Source organism: Molossus molossus, unplaced genomic scaffold, assembly GCF_014108415.1.
Source record: "Molossus molossus isolate mMolMol1 unplaced genomic scaffold, mMolMol1.p scaffold_m16_p_4, whole genome shotgun sequence".
Taxonomy (NCBI): Eukaryota; Metazoa; Chordata; class Mammalia; order Chiroptera; family Molossidae; genus Molossus; species Molossus molossus.
The window spans coordinates 17,831,269-17,854,706 of NW_023425377.1; the positions used below are offsets into that span (position 1 = coordinate 17,831,269).

General features: G+C 43.3%; 1 protein-coding gene across 1 annotated transcript in view; it reads right to left on the bottom strand.

Moving 5' to 3' along the window:
- The window catches only part of SGCD (sarcoglycan delta), a 195,669-nt gene extending 182,678 nt beyond the window's left edge, over positions 1-12,991 (bottom strand). The window contains exon 1 of the mRNA XM_036240715.1: positions 12,896-12,991. Coding sequence (XP_036096608.1) covers positions 12,896-12,991 — 96 coding nt within the window. The remainder of the gene's footprint in view (positions 1-12,895) is intronic.
- Positions 12,992-23,438: the final 10,447 nt, after the last annotated feature.

The window sequence follows — 23,438 nt, forward strand, 5'->3', positions numbered from 1 at the left end:
ACCGTGTAAGGGAACAGAGGCCATCAGAAGGAATTGGCCAGAGAAACAGTCATTGGCAGAGAAAGGAAATAAGATGCTCTCATCGTCATGAAACTGACAAGCATCTGCATGTGTCCTTGGGTTGCAGGGAAAGCAAGGTCGGCCAACAGCACAGACCAACATCTAACGACTGTTTACTATCCCAAGATAACACAGCACTTCAGTTAAGACCATGGTGTTAGAGTCAACATGGGTTCGGATATTAGATGTGTATTCTTCCTAACCCTTTCTAAGCCTCTGACAACTCACCTCTAAAGAGAACATCAAAATGATAGATCTCTCCTAGGGTTACCACCAGTAATAAATGCGGCAACTTCACATTAGTACTGTGGCTGTTAGCTATGACAATATGAGAACCTAATCACACATTATTTACATTCAAATCCGGCAAACATTTATGAGCAATTACTATGGGCCGGGCTCTTTCTAGGTGATTTTGCACATATTATAGTTCACTTAATCTCCATAACGGCAAATCTTTTAATATGTATTAAAGTTATAGATATTCAATATTAAAACGAGAGCAGCAAAAATCCTGCAGGCACTTAGGAACACTTTAAAATTGTCTAACCATTTCCTGGTAGTGATTTGTGAGTTACCTCAAGAACACAATGGTCCAGAGTCTGCAGACTCTTATTCCTCTACTCAGCACAGTCTCAGTGGTTCTTCCGGCCATTAGATGTACTGCACAAGGCTGTGCACACAAAGACACAGACACTACAGCTGCAGTGATGAATGACTTTTCAAGGATACTTTTTTTTAGAGTTTTTTTGTTTTGTTTTGTTTTTTAGAGAGATGGGGGAAGGGAGTGGGAGAGAGGGAGAGAAACATCAATGTGAGAGCACAACAGTGCTGGCTGCCTCCTGCACGCCCCCTGCTGGGGATCTAGCCCACAACCCAGGCAACCTTTCAGTACACAGGATGACACCCACCCAACTGAGCCACACCGGCCATGGCTCAAGGATAATTTTTAAAACAGCAGCACTTTTTGCCACATGGGCCAACTTTAAAAATCAAAATCAAGTAACTTTATCATATAGTCAGCATTGCTGAATCCTACAGGCTCACGAGTCCCGTGATGAGCTGTGGCGATGGGAACGCCAATGGGAACAGTTCCCACTACGTTCACCCACGGGGAGTGGGCAGCTGCCTCACACCACCCACGACTGTGTTGGCGCTGCCCACCTTTTCATACCGACCCTGTTCTAATGTTATCAAGTCCTGGTTTGTTTTCACTGATCTTCTTCCTTCAGCTCCCGAACCAGAGAGCAGGTAAGAGAGGATGAAAGAAACCCTGTGATTCAGTGAACTCTCCGTGGTAGCAACAGGAAGCATGGGGGTGGGGATTCCACATCTCAGAACACTCGCATGGTAAGACTAATAAAAAAATTATTAAGAACGCTAAGAAATACATGAAAAGCCTTGGTTTGTTAACAACGGACGTCAAAACTAAAAGGGACCTTCCCTGGCCAGTTTGGCTCAGCGGTTAGAGCGTCGGCCTGTGGTCCAGAGAGACCCGGGTTCGGTTCCCGCTAAGGGTACATACTTCGGTTGCAGTTTGTCCCCGGCCCTGGTTGGGTCGTGCGGGTGGCAGCCACTCGATGTGTCCCTTCACGTCCATGTTTCTCTCTCTTTCTCTCTTCCTCTCTCTCCCTTCCACTCTATCTGTACAAAAAATGGAAAAATATCCTCCGGTGAGGAAAAAAAAAAAAACTAATAAGGGACCTACATATCCATACAATGATATGAATACATATGCATTCATAATTTAAAAATAAAGCCAGCTTCATTTCTCATCTATTAATGAGCTATGACCTAAAGATAATTCGTTTTCCGTAACATTCCTGTAATATATTTTAATATAATTGCCTGAGCCTTAACTGAGGCCTAAAACCAATATACCCAGCTTGATCATGGAAAACCACAATTATGCTACATTTGTACATGTCTTTTACGACAGAGAAATGATGCTTTATTCCCATGACTCTGATGTCACAGAATGGAAGCTGTGGTTTCCTCCACGGTCTACCTCTGGCTCCGTCCAAAATGTAACAAATACATCGACAAAACATCTATCAGTCTTAAAAGCTTCCTTTACTTTGTGGACCATTTGGTATTTGCCCAGAGGAAGAATCATTGCTGATAAAAACAGAATCATTCATGGAAAAAGAAAGTCCCACACTTATCATTTAGGTGACGGCCACGGAAAACTTCAGTGGCGCGTGTGTGCAGAGCATAAAAGGGTCCACTCGGCCGCGTCTGGCCACACAATCAAAGGACGTGTCGGTATTTGCTTACCCTTTCAGAAGGCAGAGGAGTGTTATCCCGGCCCTGAAATGACATCTCCTGAGAAATCATCAGTGTCTTTGACAGTGAACACGTTTTTCAAAATAAAGACGAACAGTGCAACACACCCACAGCGCTGATCATGTACTGGGCACGGCGAGAGCTGCCTGCAGAGGAGAATGTTTATGGTTTTTTGTTTATCCTCACCTGAGGACATTTTTGCATTTCAGATAGAGCAGGAGGGAGAGAGGGAGGAAGAGAGAGAGAGAGAAACATTGATGCGAGAGAGACACATCGACTGGCTGCCACCCACACGATCTCCACCAGGGCTGGGGACAAACTGTAACCGAGGTACATGCCCTTAGCGGGAACCGAACCCGGGTCTCTCTGGACCACAGGCCAACGCTCTAACCGCTGAGCTGAACCGGCCAGGGTGAGGAGAATGTTTTGATTGCAGCACTGAGAAAATATTTTTTATAAGTCACTTTGTTTTTGGCTAAACTTTTAGGAGGAAAGAACATCAAAACTTTTAAGCATGTAAGAAAACATCCTTCTGTGAAGCTAACATCTCCCTTTATTATTCTCCCCAGAGACTCAGCAGGGATTCAGGTATCACCGGCTGTGAGATGCACCTCAACTGAAATAGGACTCTTCCTACCATTAACAGAGTAAATTCATGACAGACTCTGCTGTGTACTTTCCGCTCTTAAACGTTATTGATGAAATAAGCGAGAAGCAGCCTTGCCCCAGTAGTCATTGCAGGTGGCTGGGATGCTCCTGAAATGGTGACAGAAGACGCGGAGGGACCGCGGTGGCGAGGAACAGAAGCTCAAAGATTTAAAGGGCCAGCGTGCCAACCCTGTTCTCGTAGACGTCACTGGCTGTGGCACACAGCCCCACACCTGGGAGCCCAGGAGCCTGTGGATGGCAGGACCCTGGCCTCGGGGCCTAACTGCAAAGTCGGGAAAGATGGGCGTTGAGGACCACTTCTCTCTCTCCCGGCTGGTCTGGCCTGCTGCCCCCTCCGCTCGCGTCACACAGCTGCTCCAGCCGCCTTCCCCGTAGTGGAATCCTTGACATGTGGCTGACACAGACAACCAATCTATAAACATCAATACGAGAGAAACGTCTCTTTATCTCCCTGCCTCAGAGGCTCTTATTGAATCTTTAAGTCAGAAGGATCCTAAGAGAACATTCCTTCATTCGTTCAAAACACTGCTTTTCGCCCATGGCAGGCAGCAGTCTAAGTACTAGGGACGCAGTGGTAAACAAAGCAAACAATATTAGCAAATGTGAACAGTAATCAATTATTATACTGAAATTTTATATAGAGGTATACTCAAGGCACTACTCTATAAAAAGTAAAATTTACATAATACATTTTATATAATTATAACAAATAAATGACCCTTATGATCCTGTAATAAGCTTATGAGGTAGTGCTGTTATTATGCCCATTTTACAGATGAGGAGCAGGAAAGGTCAAGACAACACAGCTAGTAAGTGATAGTGCCAGGATTTCACCAGGAGGTCGGTGTCCCCGAGTCCCAGCGCCTGCTCCTCGACAGCAGGTAGTGACTGTCTTTCTCGGTCCCTGCCATCCTGGGGATTAGACGGTAACAGGATAAGCAAACCAGGTAAGCATGGAAATATTTAATTGTATACTATAAACACACATATAATATACAGATAGAAGTTAATATAACTGAGGAATTGATGTATGACAAAATACAATGACATAACAATAAAGCTCCGAAGGGATCTGTTTTCAACAGGTGGTCAGGGAAGGTCTCCGGGAGGAAATGCCGTGATGAAGCGAGGCCAGGCCTGCATCCAGTCTGCTGGTCCAACCACCCCCACGGGGAGACGGGGTGGGCCGGGCAACGGGCTGAAGCGCCCCAGTCCCCAAGCACAGTAGCTCAGCTTCCATCTGGTCCCCATCAGGGGGCGTCACGTGCAATTTGACTTAAAAAAGATGCCACGGCTTAAACAATACACAGTGGTGGACGAGCACTGGTCACATCCAACCTCTTCAGTTCACGTGTAAAGAAACAGAGGGAGAGGCTTGACTTGCACGGCCACTGCTGATCACGTCAGCACCGAGGACAGAAGGGAACACAGATTCCCTGGCTCGAATCGAGGGCACTTCCCCGAGGGCCAGCCAGCCAGCCCTTCCTGGCCGCCCCACCCGGGACACTGTATTAACCTCCAGGGAGTACAGAGAGAGGGTTTATCCCAGAGACTGTGTTCCCGTCTGGAAACTTCATCCCCAACTCCAGGCTGAGCAAAAGTAACTACACACACACCGCCCTGTCCCTGTTTTCTGCTAAACTGCCCCCCCTCTGCCTCCTGTTCAAATGGCCTTTTTTCTTTTACTTAACCCTTTTTTTAACTTCAGATTTAACTTAATCTTTTCTTACATGTTACCGCACATATTTCTTCCAAGCTACTGCGAATCCTTTGTGTGACTGTGGGTGTGCCCAGGGTGGGTGAGGGAAGGAATATTTGCCACGTGGGTTTGGCAGGAGTACACATTTATGAGTCTTCAAATAAATGGGATACTGATGCTGGACCTCTGGACACTATCACATGACAGGCAACAGGAATGAGTCTGGGGTAGCCCACCTGCCTGCGGGCCCTCAAATTATACAACCAAACATGCTCAGCCTCATTGGAGGTTCAGACCTTCTTCTATGGAAACTGGCTGCTGTAGTTATCCCTGAGATCTGACCAAAGCCCTCAGTGACTCCTACATTTCCAGCATGACCTTCATTTAAGAGAACCAAACCCAGTCAACTGCTTCCAAATTTAGGGAAGAACAAAATCCCCATCAGCCAACTTTGATTTAATTCTGAGGCAACCCAAAGTCTCTGAATAACGATCTGTTTCCCAGGTTAAACAAACCAACCTGCCATAGTGCCAAGTGTTGATGTAGTCAGACTTTGCGTATCCATTAAAAAAAAAAAAAAAAAAAAAAAAGAGTAAGCAGCCAGTTCACGCTCTTGTCCTCAATAAATTACGACGTGTAAAAAGGGAGATACATTTCGGGAGTGGCAATCAGCTTCCCAGTGCAGATGGGCTTACAGACAGTCCTTCCAATTTTTAATAATCTCCATAATTTATGTGTGAGCAAAGAAAGGCAAAGATGCCGACTGCATCCCTCTGACTTAGTACAAATCACTTTTATTTACTCAGGCAATACTTCATGGTCCAGTTAACTTCTTAATTAAAGACAGCAAGATGTTCATGTTCCATGCAATTGGCACGGAAAATACTGTTTCGCGTGCAATATGTTCTGCTGGGAGTTGACGCTGGTTGGCTTACTGGGGAGAAGCCGCCACCTTCGTGTGGTTTCTCAACTAACCAGAGACACGGCTCTTCTCATCCCAACTCAAACATCCTCAGCGGAGGGTCTTCAGACAAGCGGAGGTGCTTGTCTGCCATCCCACGTGCCTTTATTTAGCCTCCGGTAGAGGATGCGAAGTCCCAAGCTTCGCCTTCCTTCTCCTTGTCTGCCTCCTCCCCCTCCATGGTCTGTGGTGGTGAGGAGGATGAAGACAAGCAAGGCACGTTCTAGGAGACTCTGGATGGGAATGGCTGTAGGAGGCCAGGGCCTCAGCCTCCAGGGTCTCTGAGGCTGCTATCGCTGGTCACAGAGCTTGCATACTATCTCAAAACGCACAGGATCAGACCTCTAGGAGAAACGGAGGCAAAGGAGAGAGAAACAAGGAGGGACGAACAGGGAGGTGTGAGTAGAATCCTAAGAAGTCACCCTCATTTCTGGACTCCTGCATGATGAGATACATGCATTCTTATCTCCCTACACCAGAAGTTGCATCCTCAAGGAACCTCAGGGGCTCATTACAGAAACGAGTGAAGAGGTTGGGCAGGAGACAGTAGGGACTGGTGGAGACTGCGGCAAACTGGAGAACAAACCCCCATCCAAAAGAGGCAGCTGCTACTCAACTTCAGTTCTGGGGAAAATCAAATCTCTTTGCCAGAGTTTCTGGTTTTCCAGGAGACTCAGAAAATGTAGATTTTTAAAGAAAAGATGCCAAATCTTTAGGTATTTAAATATTAGAAACAGATTTATATTAAAAGGAAAACACTGTGAACAGCCTACCCTATGGGCTGGATTCAGTCTGTAAGTTCTATCCTAAGCCTTCACGTCAATAGTTCACTTAATAGTTCCTAAGGTGGGTCACTTAAACGACTTCCTTTGTGAAGCAGAGAACATCCCCTACGTGACTAAATTAGACATGATTAATCTCCGTCTGGTATTATCCACTGTTGTTTCCAGTTTCCTTTTCTTAGGGGGTCTGAATTCTCTCAGAGACTGACCATGTCTTCCAGTGAGTTGTTCCTTGTAACAGGGAAACAGCCACATGTAACTCAACGTACAGTGTCACAAGAAAATGAATCACCACGCAAACAGTGTGCTGGGACAGGAGAACACTGAGCTCCCAGATTTTTGTTGTGACCTTCCCTGGGTGTCACTTGGGTCCGGCCCACCTCCTTCCTGAACCTGAGGGCCCCATACTGCAAATGAAATGGCCAATCTCACTGAATTCTCAGGGGCTCCCCCCGCCCATCCTACACATGTCTCGATAGTTCAGGCTGATGAAATAAGTCTCCATTCACACCATTCTAAGATCCAAATGGAATTTTAAAAACTCAGCCTTTCATGACACCAAGAGATAACAGACACAAATGTGAAAATCCATGGTGAGAATGACCTGCTTGGAGTTTCGAGGACTAGGGAGCAGTTTTTCAACTTCCATAAATATTGACAAACTGGGATACACTCAAACTCTCCTTTATCCGCAGAATTCGGACTTCCATGGGCCCCACCACGCAGACCGGTTCCTATCCAGCACCGCCATTGGCGTGCTTGTTTTATCTTTAAATATTTTACATATTTTGCTTGTTCTATACCACAAAATGAGTGGGAATGTCCTTGCTGGACTGAAGTATATAGAGGTTTTTAAAAGATGTTTGACATATACCATAAAACTCTCTCTGCGTGTGTGTGTGTGTGTGTGTGTTTAATGGAAACTGTGCCGGTCATCTACGAGTGTCAGAGCTAGCAGACATGTTTAAGCAAAAGAATGAGATAAAAAGGAATGGACATTGGGAGAGTGTCACTCCGGGAGAAAACTTTTAAACTAAAAGCCACCGGATATGCAATGGGTTTTCTTCGTGGGCAGTGAGCTTGTGGGGAAGAAGACGTTCGAGAAGAGGGTGAAGGGCCATTTGGTTGAGAGGAAGTTCAAACGTCAGATGAGATTTGTAATATGTGATGATGATGATGATGCTCATAGTGAAAGTTACCATGGTCGTCGTCATCATCATCATCATCAGAAGAGGAAGAAAGAGGCGAGAGGCAGGAGTCACCATTTCTGAACGCTCATTTCATCTCAACTTCTGTAGTAAGCACTTAACAAACATTATATTATTTACAACCATCCATGACGTAGGTATTAATAACATCTCAATTGCCTGGCTAAACTAACAAGGATTTGTCCAGTTAAGAAATTGCTCAAAGATCACTCATTTGTCAAAGAGTACACTGGCTGCACCCAAGGCCAACACTACAGTACAAGAGTCACCCTGTCCCTTGATACAGGCAACTTCTAAGAACCCAATCTGGATATGATTTCATAATTTTATAAACAGATTTTGGTAGATAGAACATCCTAAAATACGTGAGCTTTTTTTTTTTAGGATGAACATTATTTATTTATTTATTTATTTATTTTATTATTATTATTTTTTTAATCCTCACCCGAGGACACTTTTCCATCTTTTGCACAGACAGAGTGGGAGGGAGAGAGAGAGGAAGAGAGAGAGGGGGAAACATCGACGCGAAAGGGACACATCGAGTGGCTGCCACCCGCACGACCAACCAGGGCCGGGGACAAACCGCAACCAAGGTACATGCCCTTAGCGGGAACCGAACCCGGGTCTCTCCGGACCGCAGGTGGATGCTCCAACCGCTGAGCCAAACCGGCCAGGGCATAGGATGAACATTTTTGAATGACATATAAATGCTCTTAAACCTTGTATAATCATTTTCTACTTTATTCTCATAAATTAATTTTTAATCCCTCCTCCAACTTCTTTTTCTACCCTCCTCTCTTGAAGTTCTACATTCACTGTAACAATGGGCTAGGGTCCTCCACGCACCCCAAGTGCAGTCTGAAGTGGGCATGGACATCACTCCACTGTGCAACTTCCCCTTCACTGCAGGCCGGGTACGAGTGCAATGGATGCTGGTTCCCTTTCCCTGACCACTTTCCATCCAGTTACGCAGAGGCACCATCTAGTTCCAGCATCGTGGGAAGTCAGGTACAAGTCTTCTCTGAGTGAGTAGGGTTCTGCTCCTTTTGTCCCAAGTCATACTTTGAGATCGAAGGTCTCCCTAGTATTCTTTCATTCAATCTATCCTAGCAGCAGCTCCTGCCAAAAATGTGTAGTTGCATTTAGCAATGAAAAATATGCCTAACACATAAAAATAGAGATGTAAACAAAGAGTGTTTTGGCATTACATCCCTTAACTTTACACATATCCGCACTAATGAACTCCAGCGATATTTCTAGGGACAGGCTTGTCTTCGGATGTGATGGTAGAGCAGTTAGTTAGTGTGTGTCCTTTTCAATCAATTTTCTGTGCGGCATGATACTTTACCACTTAAAAGCTATGTCATCCATGTGGCTAAAGCTAGAAAGTCCCGGGGCTTGCTGTCTATTCCCAGATGGAAGTTTTTATAGAGATAACCATTTTCTTATCAATTTATCTTCCAAAGTGATTACTATCACACTAATCCATTTGTAATGACTTTACCAAGGTTGCAACCTTCAATAATGAAATCAGATACAGTATTGAACACTGTGTGGATTGCTTAACCAATCTCAATTCATCTCGGATCAATGAAACACAAAACCAAAATGAAGTCAAGTGCTGCTTCATTAGTTATCCTCACTCAGAGGGGCTGAGTAATCACATTTAACTGGACACGGGGAAAGCCAGGAGGTGCCCCATAAAATAGAAGCAGCTGTGGCCTATGGAGAAATGCTATTGCAGATAATTCTATAGAGAGGTGGTCTGTAAGCAATGACCAGGTGCATCAGAAAATAATAAGCTGAAGATGGTAGGTGAGGTTATGATGCAGTAAGTATGGCCAATTCTACCGACTGCCTGCCCAACATCATTCCCAAGACCTCTTGCTACTAGACCCCAAGTGTTGATCAGTGGGCAATTATCTCTGCTTGAAGTACCAGCTTCTAGTGCCGTTTTTTTGCCTCTTTGATTCAACATATATGTTTTCACTTTTTGTGACATTTTCAAGAAAGACTAATTCCACCTTTGTTGTCACACAGAACATGTTATTCTGTGTTTTCTTCTCTGTGGTCTGATGTCATCCAAAGGAAGAACAGTCAAGGTCTATGCCCTGAGCCACTTCTAATCTCTCTCCCCAGTCAACGCAAGACACAGCGCAACTGCAGGCGAAACCAATCTTATTCTTCAAGATGGATGATAAATAAATGGTTAAAAAAAGATCTCGATAAAACGGCAGACACGATTTATTCTTAAAATTATTTAGGTATGCACATTGTCTGATTCTATTTATATAAAGTTCTAAAAGATGAAAGAAAATGTATGGAACAGAAAGCAGGTCAGTGGTTGCCTAGGGACAGGGGTGGGGGAAGTAGTGTGGATGCTGGAGGATGAAGGCATGGCAAACTCTTAGCGGTGACACATCTTCATCATCTCGATTGTGGTGATGGTGTCACAAGTATGTATGTATGTGTGTGTGTGTGTGTGTGTGTGTGTATATACATACTGATTACATTGCACACTTAAGTATGTGCAGTTTATTCTACGTAAGTCATACCTCAAAAAACATTAAATTTTAAAACATTATTTAGATATAAAAATTTACTCTTAATATGTTATTTGGAGGAAAAAGTACAGAATAGCATGCAAAATATGGTTTTGTTAAAAAATGTACTCATGATAGATGGCTGAAAAAATACCATAAATTGTTAGCAGTGCTTGCTCTTGCAAGATAAATTTAAGAAACACTTTTTGTTTTTAATGATGCCTTATTCAGTTTCACAAATATTTACTGAGCACACACAATGCACTCTGAACTTAGCAATAGGGCTGGGGAATGTAGTAGGTAAAATCCAGACACTCTCTTGCTCTTCCAAATTTACCTTCTCCAGCAAATAAGAATGGCAAACGAGCCCAGCTGGTGTGGTTCAGTAGAATGAGCTTCATCCCATGGACTGAGAGGTACAGGTTGGATTTCCTGTCAAGGCACATGCCCAGGTTATGGGCTTGATCCCCAGTAGAGGGCGTGCAGGAGGCAGCTGATTGATGTTTCTATGTTTCTCTCCCTCTCTCTCTCTCAAAAATCAATAAAAATATACTTAAAAAAAAAAAAAAGAATGGCAAATGATGTTGGTCACAGAGGGAAAAACAGGATGGACTGATTGAGAATTGAGAGGGGTCTTTCTAAAATGGTGATATTTGAACTGAGACCAGGTTGACCAGAAGGAGCCTTCATGAAACACATCTGGTAGAGGATTTTGTAGGCTCTAGTGGGAAGTTTCTATTTTGTTCCAGGTGCAAGGGGAAGCCCATGGAGAATCCTTTGCCAAGGGGTGGAGTGACGTGGCATTTTGAGAAGACTACTTTGGCTGCAATTCGGACCATGAGGCTGAGGGAAAGGCAGCAGAGGGGAGGAGGCTGTTGCAATGATGCAGGTAAGAGGGGGCGGTGGCTTGAACTGCGACTGGCACGTGATGGAGAGCAGATGGACTGAGACGTGTTCCAGGTAGAGCTCACCTGACTTACTGATAGACTTTATTATGTATGCCTTTCTGTATGCAAATATAATATTTTCTTCAGTTGGAAGATATTTATTTTATTATAAGAAACATAGAAGGCTAAAAAGGTTTGTTTACTTACTATATTTTTGAAAGAAAAAATACCTTAAGAAAAATGGGAAAACAGTGAATTTTAACACTGTATTTTCTTTGAAAGTACTGAATTTTATCTCATTGGATTTTCAATATTAAAATAAGTTTTTTGAAAGGATCATTACTTTTTAATCTTCCAAGAAAGTTATCTTTGAGCTGTGGTCAAATGACTCTTCATTTTCTAAAAGGCTGGTTGAAGTATTTGCTAAAAGTTCAATTCCTACATATGCGCCTGAGACATACCAGGTACCCTTTTTCAAGTCTTCTAAAATACATTTCTCAATTCCTATATATGAATCTAATTCTGCACACAAAAAACTTATTTTAGGATATTTTACTTAACACATATCTACTATTCTTCTACCCATGATCTTAAAATCTGCTGTCATGTACCACATATGATTTAGCCAGACCATTTATATATTTATGGAAATATCACTAATACAGCTTGGAGAGATTAGCAAACTACAGCTTGCAGTCTATATTTGTGTCCCTTGAGATACTTTTTTGCATTTTTAGAGTTGTTAAAAAAGTAAAAAAACACCTTTAAATCTATACCATCTGGCTAATACCACTGTAGAAAAATGGCCAGACCAAACTAGTAAGCTAAATGAGTTTAATATAGATAAAATTATGACTCTTAAGTGCAATTGGTAATGCACACCGATGATTTAACTAACCAACTTGCCCGGGTGGGAGAAATAAAGGGAGATCAAGAGCATTGAATATAACAGGTATTTCCGAAATGCTTAAAAGCAACTGTGCCCACTCAGTCCAAAGCAGAATCATCACCAGGACCTCCTTGTTACGGTTTCATGGCCAAGTCTGTATCCCCCGAGTTTCAGTTAAATTTTATAATCATTGTGTGCAGAACCTGATTTGCTTATTTTGATGATTTTAACATCATGGCTTCCTCTCTTTTACTAGGCACATCAGGAAATACATTTATCAGCAATTCAGTAGTTGCACTCAGTTTAATACAACTCAGTAGTTTAGAGAGTAGGCAGATAAAATTACCCATGGCATCAAGTTGCTGAATTTCATTAATTGCTCTAATCAATGCACATGAAGCAAATGATGCTTTGGGGGAACTTTCCTCTTATTCTCTGCTGCAGGTGGACACGAAGCAATCCAAGCAAAGCAAATGTAGTAATAATCCCCTCCAACCAGCAAATTCCACCACCCACTGAAAAAGTAAAAATAGAAACGAAAGAAACAAATACCAGTCAAAAAACCCACTCATAAACAAAACTTAATTTTGATAATATTGGTTCATAAAAGCCAGGTATCTGGGAATCGCTCTATCGTGGCAAAGAGAAAGAGGGAGAGAGAAACTTAGGGATGACACTGGTTAACAGAAAAGCTTGGGAATTACGTTCTGAGCGGAAATCCTGCGGCTTTGGACTCGCTACTTTTCCGAGCCTCGGTTCTTTCACTGAGCTGTGAGCACACTCAGACTTTAGACTTCAATGCATCTCATTACCTGGACTATTACCCCTTTATACTCAGCTGAGGCCCAGGCAGATTTCCCGGGGTTTAGATTCCAGAGGAGCACAGAGTCCTTCTCTCGGCAGGAACTTACCGGCCGGGACTGGATTTCTTTGGCGTAGAGAGGTTGCAAGAATTCTGAGTCTCCTTCTAGCTTCAGGCCCTTGTCTGTGATTCTCAGGTTTCCCATTCCGTCCTGAAAGAGAGGCAGACATGGCATGAAACATGCAGTGAGTCAGCACTTCAGAACACCTCGGACTTTCAAACATTGAAACCAAGGTACTGCCCAGCCCCAGCCCTTTCTTGGAGAGAGTAGAAGGAGGGAGCGTTGGGGCCAAACGAATACATAAACTACTAGGAGGCAGGGTCCAATGCAGTTACGCCTACTGTGCTGTTTGCTACTTATTCTACGGAAATTCTACCCCAAGCAGCCCGTCCGCCCCCGTCATCCGCTTGCCCAGATGGAGGAGCCTCTTTCGCTAGGCAGGGCAGAGAGGCTGGAGGCAGGGGTGAGTGGGCAGAGAGAAAAGGTGTTTCCCCAGGTTAACACCAAAGATCCTTTTTTTTCTGAAACTCTATGCAGGAATCACAAAGTGGCCATCTGTTGGTCAAATCTAGCCTTCGGACATGGTGTGTTTGGCTCACAACACATTTAAGAAGTCAAACCAGTTACTAACATTTTCACTAATAGTTTATTATAGAAACATTAAAATACATACAAAAGTAGGAAGAATAAAAAGCAAATATTTATGTACCTTTCATATAATATCTTCAACAATTGTCCATTTATGTCTCTTGTTACCTGTTACACCCACCATACTGCCCCTCCTTTGCTTAAAATTAACCATAATACAATTACCATGCTGAAAAAAAAAAATGCGTACTATCATCAAATACCCAATGTCAATGTTTGGATTTCATTAAAAGTTATTTTACCTATTTTATTTATTTGAATCAAGTTCTACACAGCAATTGGTTAATATATGCAATACTAGGTCATCTAAATTTTCCTAAGTCAGTCAATTTCCCTCTTATAAATACATACCTAAACACACACACACCATGTATTTGATTTTATAAATAAAACCTGTGATTTTTCTAACAGCATTGCCCCAAGTTTAGATTTCGCTGAACACTGCCATAATTTCATATAATGTGTTCCTGTGTGCCCCCAGTTTCAATAAACTGGCAGTTAAATCAAGAGGTTTGATCAGATTCAGACTCAGTTTTCTAGAAAGAATCCATCCCAGGAAATGGACTGTATTAGTTTTCTATTGCTACCGTAACAAAAACCCACAAACTCCGTGTCTTAGGATAACACACACGTAGTAGTATCTTACGGTTCTGCATGTTAGAAGTCGGACGCGGCTCTCAAAGGCCTAAAGCAAGGTGTCAGCAAGCTGCTGCCTGTCTTTCTGGAGGTTCTAGGGGAGACCCCATCCCTCGACTTCTTCCAGCTTCTCTAGGCTGCCGTGTCCCTGGGCTGGTGGCCCCCTCCACCTCCAAAGTCAGCAATGGCTGGCTGAGTCTTTCTCACATCCGGTCACTCTGACAAGTCTGCCTCCCTCTTCCACACCCAGATAGTCCAGGATCATCTTCCTACTTTAAGATCACCTTATTAGCAACCATGTTTCACCTGCAGTCTTAATCCCCTTTTGCCGTCTAATTTACCATCTTCATGGGTTCGAGATTAGGGCATTGACATCTTGGAAGTGGAGGGCGTCTTTCTGCCCACCACATGTGGTACTGCTCTCTCAAGAGGCAGATGGTGTTTTTTGCCGTGTTGTCATTAGCCATTGGTGCTCTTCACCTGGCGGATCTGTTATCCCTAGAGATTTACAATTGGTGATAAAATAATTCTATTATTTCTTCTGAATTTATTAGCTGGGGTATTCTAGGAAGAGAAATTGCATGTCATCAACCACACATTTACACTAAATTATGGTTTATATAAAAACTTGATAGATGCTTGATTTTTTTTCCTCCTATATTTATTGATCTCCTAAAAATATTGACGTGACTACCTAATATCCTCCAAAGATGACCAATGGAATTTTTGTTTCACTCCAGGGCAGTCTTTACCCTATTGATGTTCTCCCTGTCCTATCCCTGTTCAGTAGGGGTCTCTGCAAGTTCACTCCTAAGTCCTTGTAATAGGACTTGGCAGTCTTTTTCTTTTCTTTTTATCCTCACCCGAGGACACTTTGTATTTATCTTCAGATAGAGCAGGAAGGAGAGAGGGAAGAAGAGAGAGAGAAACATCGATGGGAAAGAGACACATCGACCCGTCGCCACCCACACGACTCCAACCAGGGCCGGGGACAAACTGCAACTGAGGTACGTGCCCTTAGCAGGAACCGAACCCGGGTCTCTCCAGTCCACAGGCCGATGCTCTAACTGCTGAGCCAAACCGGCCAGGGCAGGACTCGGCAGTCTTTAGTGGCCCATAGCTTCTGGTATGACAAGCTGTTCAGGGTTATCTTACACACGTGCTGCTCCAAGCTTGGAAGCAGCCATTTCTAGAAAAAAGCTCTGGTTCATTTTGGTGGAAACTGGCGTTTGGAGATGACAAGCTGGGAGCGATGCGTGCTCACTGCTACTGAGTTAGCCTTTGTAAGTTGTGTTCTAAACAGAAAAGACCATGAGTTGACACAAACCTTCAGTTCAAACTCAGGACTTGAAGGTTTTCACTTAACGTCATGGATCGTGCAATGTTACTACCTTTATTCCCCACGAAAAACCCGTGTTCTCGAGACCGCCACCGCGATCCTTCGTTTGATGTAGCCCACAGTGCGCACGGAACAGTTTTAGAACACGAATGACGTTATCACAGTAACTCTATAATTAAGGAAAACAATTTAAAATTTGTCTTTAAAAAGCATTTAAAGGATATCCTACTAGGGCAGTTCAGGCAAATTCCTGGGTTTCACAGTCCCGGGCAATCATTCTGTTCTGTGCGGTTCTGCCACCGACCTGATGTCCAGTAAGGTTCAATCGTTTCTCCCCACCCCGCTTCAATTTTTCGTGACTGCTTTTTAAAAATCTAAGTTTGTTTTATGGATTTGTAAACTATATAGCACCAAAGTCAACTCTGCAAAACAAGACAGTGTCAAAGAAATCCAGCGTCTTCTCTCGTCCTTCCTCCAGGTTTTCGTGCTCAGTCCAGGTTCTCCAGAGAAACGGAGCCGACAGGACGTGTCTGTGGACGTACACGCTCTCTCACACACACAGACTCTCTCTCTCATTAATTTATTTTAAGGAATTGGCTTATGAAATTATGGAGGCAGACAAGTTCCCATGTCTGTAGGCAGCAAGCTGCAGACTTATCTTAAGAAAAATCACACACACACACACACACACACACACACTTTAAAAAAAATGTACGGCCCGGCCGGTGTGGCTCAGTGGTTGAGCAGGGACCCATGTACCAAGAGGTCACCAGTTTGATTCCAGGTCAGGGCACATGCCCGGGTTGTGGGCCCAATCCCCAGGGGGGGCGTGCAGGAGGCGGCTAATCCATATTCTCTGTCATCAATATTTCTATCTCTCTCTCCCTCTCCCTTCCGCTCTCTCTAAAATCTTTAAAGAAAAAAACCAATAAAATGAAAAATGTATTCTTCCATTTTGCCAATAACATTAGGAAGCAGAATGGTTTGAATAAAAGAGTCCAGATTCCCAGCTCCTCGTGGGAACTGGAATTCCTGGCGAGTCCGAGCCGCCTGCACCGCCAGCTGGGTTCCTCCCTGCCTGGACCGTGCCCTCCAGCCCACCGGTCTCCCGGCCCGTTGTGCTCGCTCTGCTCAGATCCTGCAGTTTCTCACTCGAATCTACCTGGCACTGCCATGTGCCCGCACCAGTACTTCCAGTCCAGACACTGCACGGGGTGCTGGTGCTGGTGCACGACTCGCAAAAAAGGGGCTCCTTCCCCATCCCTCCTCCACAACAGCATTTCAGCCCGTGGATGCAAATACCTCTTCCAGGGTGATACTGTTCTTCTATGGGTGGCATGCCATCTGTGTGTTTCTATTTTTGGTACTCTAGGGTACAGTTCTGCCAAGCGCTCCCCAGACGGGGCATTTCAAACCCAGTGTGAGAGGCAACAGGCTGACGGCATGTTCATGTCACACCAGCAGCAGGGAGAATCCTCAACAAAAAGAGAAAAAGAAAAGCGAATATTCATCCAAATGTTTCTCCTTCTCCTCTTACAGTGTATGCATAGATCCTCTATCCTTCCCATTTATTGATGACTCACTGTAAGCCAATTACAATACTCTATGTTTTTCATATTTAGTATCTCACTGCCTTTATTATTACTGAAAACTACCATGTTATTTCCTGAATTTAATTATAGGGAAATAATCAAATAAATGTGAAAGTATTTGGCTATAGAGTTGTCAGTTATAAAAGGGGAAAAAAAAACTTAAACACTATCTAAAAGTTTCATGTTAAAAGGGTAACAGAATATGCTATAATAGAATAGAATACTATGTAGCTCTTGCAAAGAAAGATTTAAGAACATGGGTAAATGTTCATAATCCATTAAGTGAAATGACCAATTAAATAAAAAATGTATATTTCTACAACAGATATACATTCGTAGATATATAAACATTAATTATATGTGTACATAACAGGACATTTATAGAAGAAAATATACTGAAATGTTAATATTGAATATCTTTGTATGCCCAGGATATAAGTGTTTTTTTCTTTTACTTATCTGCAACTACTAATTTCTATAAATACCAATTATAATTTTAAAAGCCCTTAAGTTAGAAAAAATAAAGTTCTCATCACTGATTTATTTTTAAAATCAACATTTATCAAGAACCTACACTGTCTTATATGAAGTGCTATATATATGATCTCATGTTGTCTTCTCAATGATCCTATGAGACAGGCATTAATTTTCTTATTTTACATATGAGAACATTTACTGGCAAGTAACTTTCACCAAATCACATAGCTAATTAATGACATACTCAAGAATTTGAACCGAAGTCTTTCTATTTCCTCTAGATTATATACTCTTAGGCATTATTCAGACCAGACCGAAGTATACAAAAGTCATGTCTTTGGGCCATCTTCAACCTCAAGACTTACACCATCCATTCTTATAATGGAATACCTTTATTCCACCTTCCCAGGGTCTAGAGGCTCCTTATTATGACCCAACTGCCCCCCATGCCGGGAACAGGAGCAGAATGAACCCTCTGTCATTGTCGGAAAGCCTATTATACATATAGTAGTCCCTTGGTATCCATGGGGGATTGGTCACAGGATCCCACCCCCCAGGGATACCGAAATCCATCATCAAGTCCCTTATATAAAATGGAGTAGTATTTGTATATAATCTATGCTCATCCTTCTGTATACTTTAAATCATCTCTAGATTTCTTATAATACCTGATACAATGTAAACACTATGTAAATAGTTGTTATACTCTATTGCTTAGGGAGTAATGACAAGAAAAATCTGTACATGTTCAATCTGACCAAATCATGGTAGGCCTAACTACACAGTATGACAGCAACAATGTAACATTTTTTCGAATACTTTCAATCCATGGATTGCAGATGCAGAACCCGTGGGTATGGAAGGCCACCTGTAATTATGCGCTGTGAGCCATGGTGAGTCACAGACACAGAAAGTGCCTCTCAGCTCTGTCCTCTGAGACAGTTTATGTTACAGGTGGCACCTAGCCAAAGAAGAATAGTAAAGGAGGTGCCAGAATGATTAAAGTTTGAGAAATCCTCATCTAATCCAACAGTCAATGAACTCCTTTGTAAGAGTAACTTCCCCTTTGCTTAAATACCCGATTCGTTAGGAAACGCACTTCAATCCTGACAGATTTCTATCATTTCTTCCTGTTCTTGTGCATTGTCTCTGCATTTTTTCAGGCTCCCTCCCAGTGCTCAGTTCTGCCCAAAGGCATGTGGTGGGAAAGGCCTATCAGTGTGGATTTTTATTATTGGCCTCTATTTCCAAAATATCACACAAAGCAGATCAGAGTAGCCAGCTGATATGTTCCCACATTAAAGAGTCTCCTTTATAGCTTTGTAACAGTCGGCCTGGATTTGATACACATCAAAACAGCTTGAGAACAGGCTCATTTGAAGAAACCATTTCACCTTTAACTGCACACAAAGCCATGGTTATTGCTAAGGTAGGGGCTTTAGGTCAGTTTTGAAACAAAACTTCTCTCCCAGTAAGATGCATTTAGAAGAGTCACAGTTATTTCCAAAGTAATCAGAAAGAAATGGACCATTTTTCCCCCTCTACTAATGGTAACACTTCAATACTCTTAAAGGCGAGCATGAAAATTCTAGCCGCTGGACAGCGGGGCTTTGGACTGAGCCAGCGCTGTCCAGGGAGTGAGTGGTCCCAGCATCTATCAAGTGTACTTGAGACAGACGTGGAGGCAGGATTCCACTGCCATCCCGGTGAGGGTGGGGACTCTGTTTCCCACACACGGTAGTACAGCTGTGCCCCCTCCCCAGGCCTGGCACATTGCAGTTTAGAACAAATCACATTATTTTCCCAGTCCAGTTTAGGGTGGTCCCCTGTAAGGTCCTTCTGGGGAGACAGGGCCCGGGGCAGGGGCAGAAGGGGAAAAGGGGGGCATCTCTCTCTGGGCTTAGTCCAAGGATTATGGCATTGGCTCTGTATTCTTTATCTGCTCCAGACTGGCTGGTTGAATGTTTCAAATGGACGGTTTCCTATAAGGCGCGTGTAGAATAAAGCAATTTCAGAGTGGCTGAAAAACAGACTGAACTATTCATTTGTTTCCCTCTTCGTATCACTCATGGTGGCCCCCAGGCCCTTTTCATCCCCATTGCAAACAGGTCCCCGGGCTCTGTAATCACATGGCTTAGAGATTTGGAGAGCAAAGGATCAGAAGCAGTCCGGAAGCAGGGGTCCTTGCCTGTTGTACCAGGTAACCGTGCTGGGGGTCCTGGGGAGGGAGGCAACGGGAGAGGAGGAGGCATTTTCCAATGGCACTGTGGACAGGAGAGCTGTGATTTCCATGAGTTCTAGAGACCACTGACTCACCAGTGTCCCAGGAGGGGTTAGGGCCTCGGAGGGAAATGGGTTCCAGACACTCCAACGTTTCCTTCTTCCAGAATGACAGAGAGGTCTGCTTTCCAGACTACAGGGGCCATGTGGGAGGGACAGTGGTCGGTGTCCCCAGGAGCCTTCCCACTGGTGCTGGGCAGAACCCTGATCATCCTGAAAATCCTGGGGATGCGCAATGCCCTGCGGTGCCTTGTAGGTCGATTTGAAAAAAGAATGATTTCTGGCTCCTCTGCATTTCCTGCTACATCAGCATGAAACAGGGTTTTAATTCCATCAGCACATTTTCAAGCTTGAAGTAACGCCAAGTCCTATTTTAGTGAGCGGGTCTCTGGCTCGCTCTCACTGGGACAGTCTTACTGGCCAGCGTTACTTGGTTCGGGGTAAAGAGTGGAACAATGTGGTCTCAGCACAGATCATTTTAGAGGGTAAGCGTCGTGAGGGCTCGGGTTTTTGTTCACCGTGGCTTCAGTCTCTAAAACATTGCTGGGCTCGTAGTGTGCAATCCTCAGATACTTGCTAAGTGACAGAATGTCTTCATTCTGAGTGGCTGCATTTTGAAGGCATTGTGAGGATTACTACAATGATAAAACCCAGGCCTATCCCTTGGGTAGATTCCAATACATTAGAGCATACATTCTCAACTAGCGTGATGCAGCCCCCAATGGGCAAACACTGTTGATTGGGGGTATGTGAAAAAAAACCTATACTCTTTCTATGCATCAAGCACAAATGTGCTTATGTATCAAGTATGTACACAGTATATCTATAGCATGACGGTCTCAGAGGGTAAAACAATTATGTTTAAAACATTTTGAGATTGCTCCAACTTTCCTCCCTTTCATGAACAAAGGGTCACTTCTGCCTCTCATGAGTTGAGGTATCTTCTCTGTAGCTCCTTAGCCTGTAAAATGGATTGGAACAGTAGCTGCACAGCAAACAATAGCTGCACAGCAAACTCCTGAATGAAATATTTAACACCTTCTTCACATGGCACCTGCTTGTGCTTCCAGCCTTGTCTCTGGCCAGTGTCCCTTCACTGTCACAAAATATGCTAGCAATTTCCCCAAACTCTTTGTCTTTTCAAGTCTTTGCAAATGTCCCTCCCTTGGCCAGCAATACTCTTCCAAACCCTTTGGCTCCTCGCTCCAGTCCTTTGATTCTGGGTTAGATGCTTTTCTGCATCTGGGGTCCTACTCTGAGGTCCCCTTGTAGTCTGTGTGTATCTCTTTCATAGCACTTAGCACACGGCACTGTGGATCCCTTGGCATCTACATCCTTCCTCATTAAACTTCGAGTTCCTAGAAATGAAAGATACTGTGTCACCCATTATTCAAACTTTGGGGCTCAGTCCACTGTCTCTATACCTAAATTTGTGACTGCAAGAACAAAAGAGAACTAGGCTAAACCAGGGATTGTTCAGAAAGTGCAACATCAATGCAAATTTAAAACAGTAATAATCAAAGCTACCATTTCCATATGCATTAGAGAGAGCGCTTTATCAACATCATTTCCATGAATGAAGGGTAGGTATTGTCAGCTTCATTTCACACTTAAAACATCTGATGCTCACACACCGTGACAGTCAACTCCAAAACTGAAGTCTTTCATCAGCCCCATCGATACTGCATTGTAAGTTCTAGCTGTGTTCCCAGCCCTGGGCTAAATGCTGAATGAGGAAGTGTGAAGAGAGAGGTCCTCTCTTTTAGGAGCTTTTCTAGTCTAAAGGAACACACACACACACGAGAAACACACATGATCACAAGGATGTGGAGATACAGACACTTTCCGGTGAGTGGGTATACACAACATGGCACAGGCACTTTGAAAAAGAGTTTGACTCTTAATAAGTTAAATACCAAACAGTCAAAGAAGACTGAATACCTATCCTTCACAAACTCTTTCAAAAAAGTCACCAGAACCCAGCAGTTCCCTCTTAGATACCCATCCAAGAGAAACAAAAACCTGTTTACACACAATCTTGCACATCACTCTCTAGCAGTAAAATTTATAACAGACAAAAAGTAGAAATGGGGAGGAGTGTCCAAGATGGTGTAGGGAAACCTTGAACTCACCTGCTCCTGCAGACACACAGAACCTACAGCTACTCAGGCATCATTTCCCACCGAAAAACATCAGAAAACTAGGTGAACTGCTTCATGACAAAGGTAAAAGGAGCACTTTGAGTTGGGTGGGAGAGGCGGGGACACGCTCTCACCAAAAAAAACCCACCCCCAGTGGAGCGACACAAGACAGAGGTCTCACCCGCCTGGCACTCGCCCTGGAGGCGTGAAGGCTGTGCCCACGCCAGGCACTCCAAACCTCGAGATCTGCACCAGGCAGATGGGCCCCCAGAAGGTCTGGCTGAGAAAACCCACTGGGCTGGTGCCCAACAACTTAGAAAAATGAATGAATTTCTAGAAACATACTGTCTTCCCAGAATGAACAACAAAGAGATAATAGAAAATCAGAATAGATTGATTACTAGTGAGAAGATTGAATCAGTAAGCAAAATCTCCCAACAAACAAAAGTCCAGGACCAGATTTAAAGTCCATTAAATCTACCAAACAAAGATTTAATCCTTACCCTTCTCAGACTCTTCCAAAAAACTGAAGATGCTTCATAACTCATCGTATGAGGTTAGCATTATCTTGATACCAAAACCAGATAAGGACCTCTCTCTCTCTCTATCTCTCTCTCTCTCTCTCTCTCTCTCACACACACACACACACACAATTACAGGTCAATATACCTGGTAAAAAGAGATGCATAAATTCTCAACAAAATATTAGCAAACCAAATTCAACAATGCATTAGAAGGATCATACTCCATGATGAAGTGGGATTTACATCAGAGATGTAAGAATGGTTCAACATCTACAAATCAATAAACATACCATATCAGCAAAATGAAAGATAAAAATGTTATGATCATCTCAATAGTTGTAGAAGAAGTACTTGAAAAAGTTCAACACCCATTTACGATAAAATCTCTCAATAAAGTGGGTATTGAGAGAACGGACCTCAGCATAATATAGGTCATACATGACAAATCCTCAGCTAATATCATCTTCAATGGTGAAAAGTTGAAAGCTTTGCCTATAAGATCAGTAACAAGACAAAGATTCCCACTCTCAGTACTTATATTCAACATCGCATTAGAAGTCCTGGCCATAGCAATTAGACACAGAAAAATTAAAGGCATCCAAATTGGAAATGAGGAAGTAAAACTATCACTATTTGCAGAACAAATAGCACTATTACAGAAAACCCTAAAGACACTACCAAAAAATTATTAGACCTAATAAGTGAATTCAGGAAAGCTGTAGTTACAAAATTAATATACAAAAAATTGTTGTGTTTCTATACATTAAAAACAAACCAACAGAGAGAAAATGAAGCCCTGGCCAGTTTTGCTCAGCGGTTAGAGCATCGGCCTGCGGTCCGGAGAGACCCGGGTTCGGTTCCCGCTAAGGGCACGTACTTTGGTTGCAGTTTGTCCCCGGCCCTGGTTGGTCGTGCGGGTGGCAGCCACTCGATGTGTCCCTTTCACGTTGATGT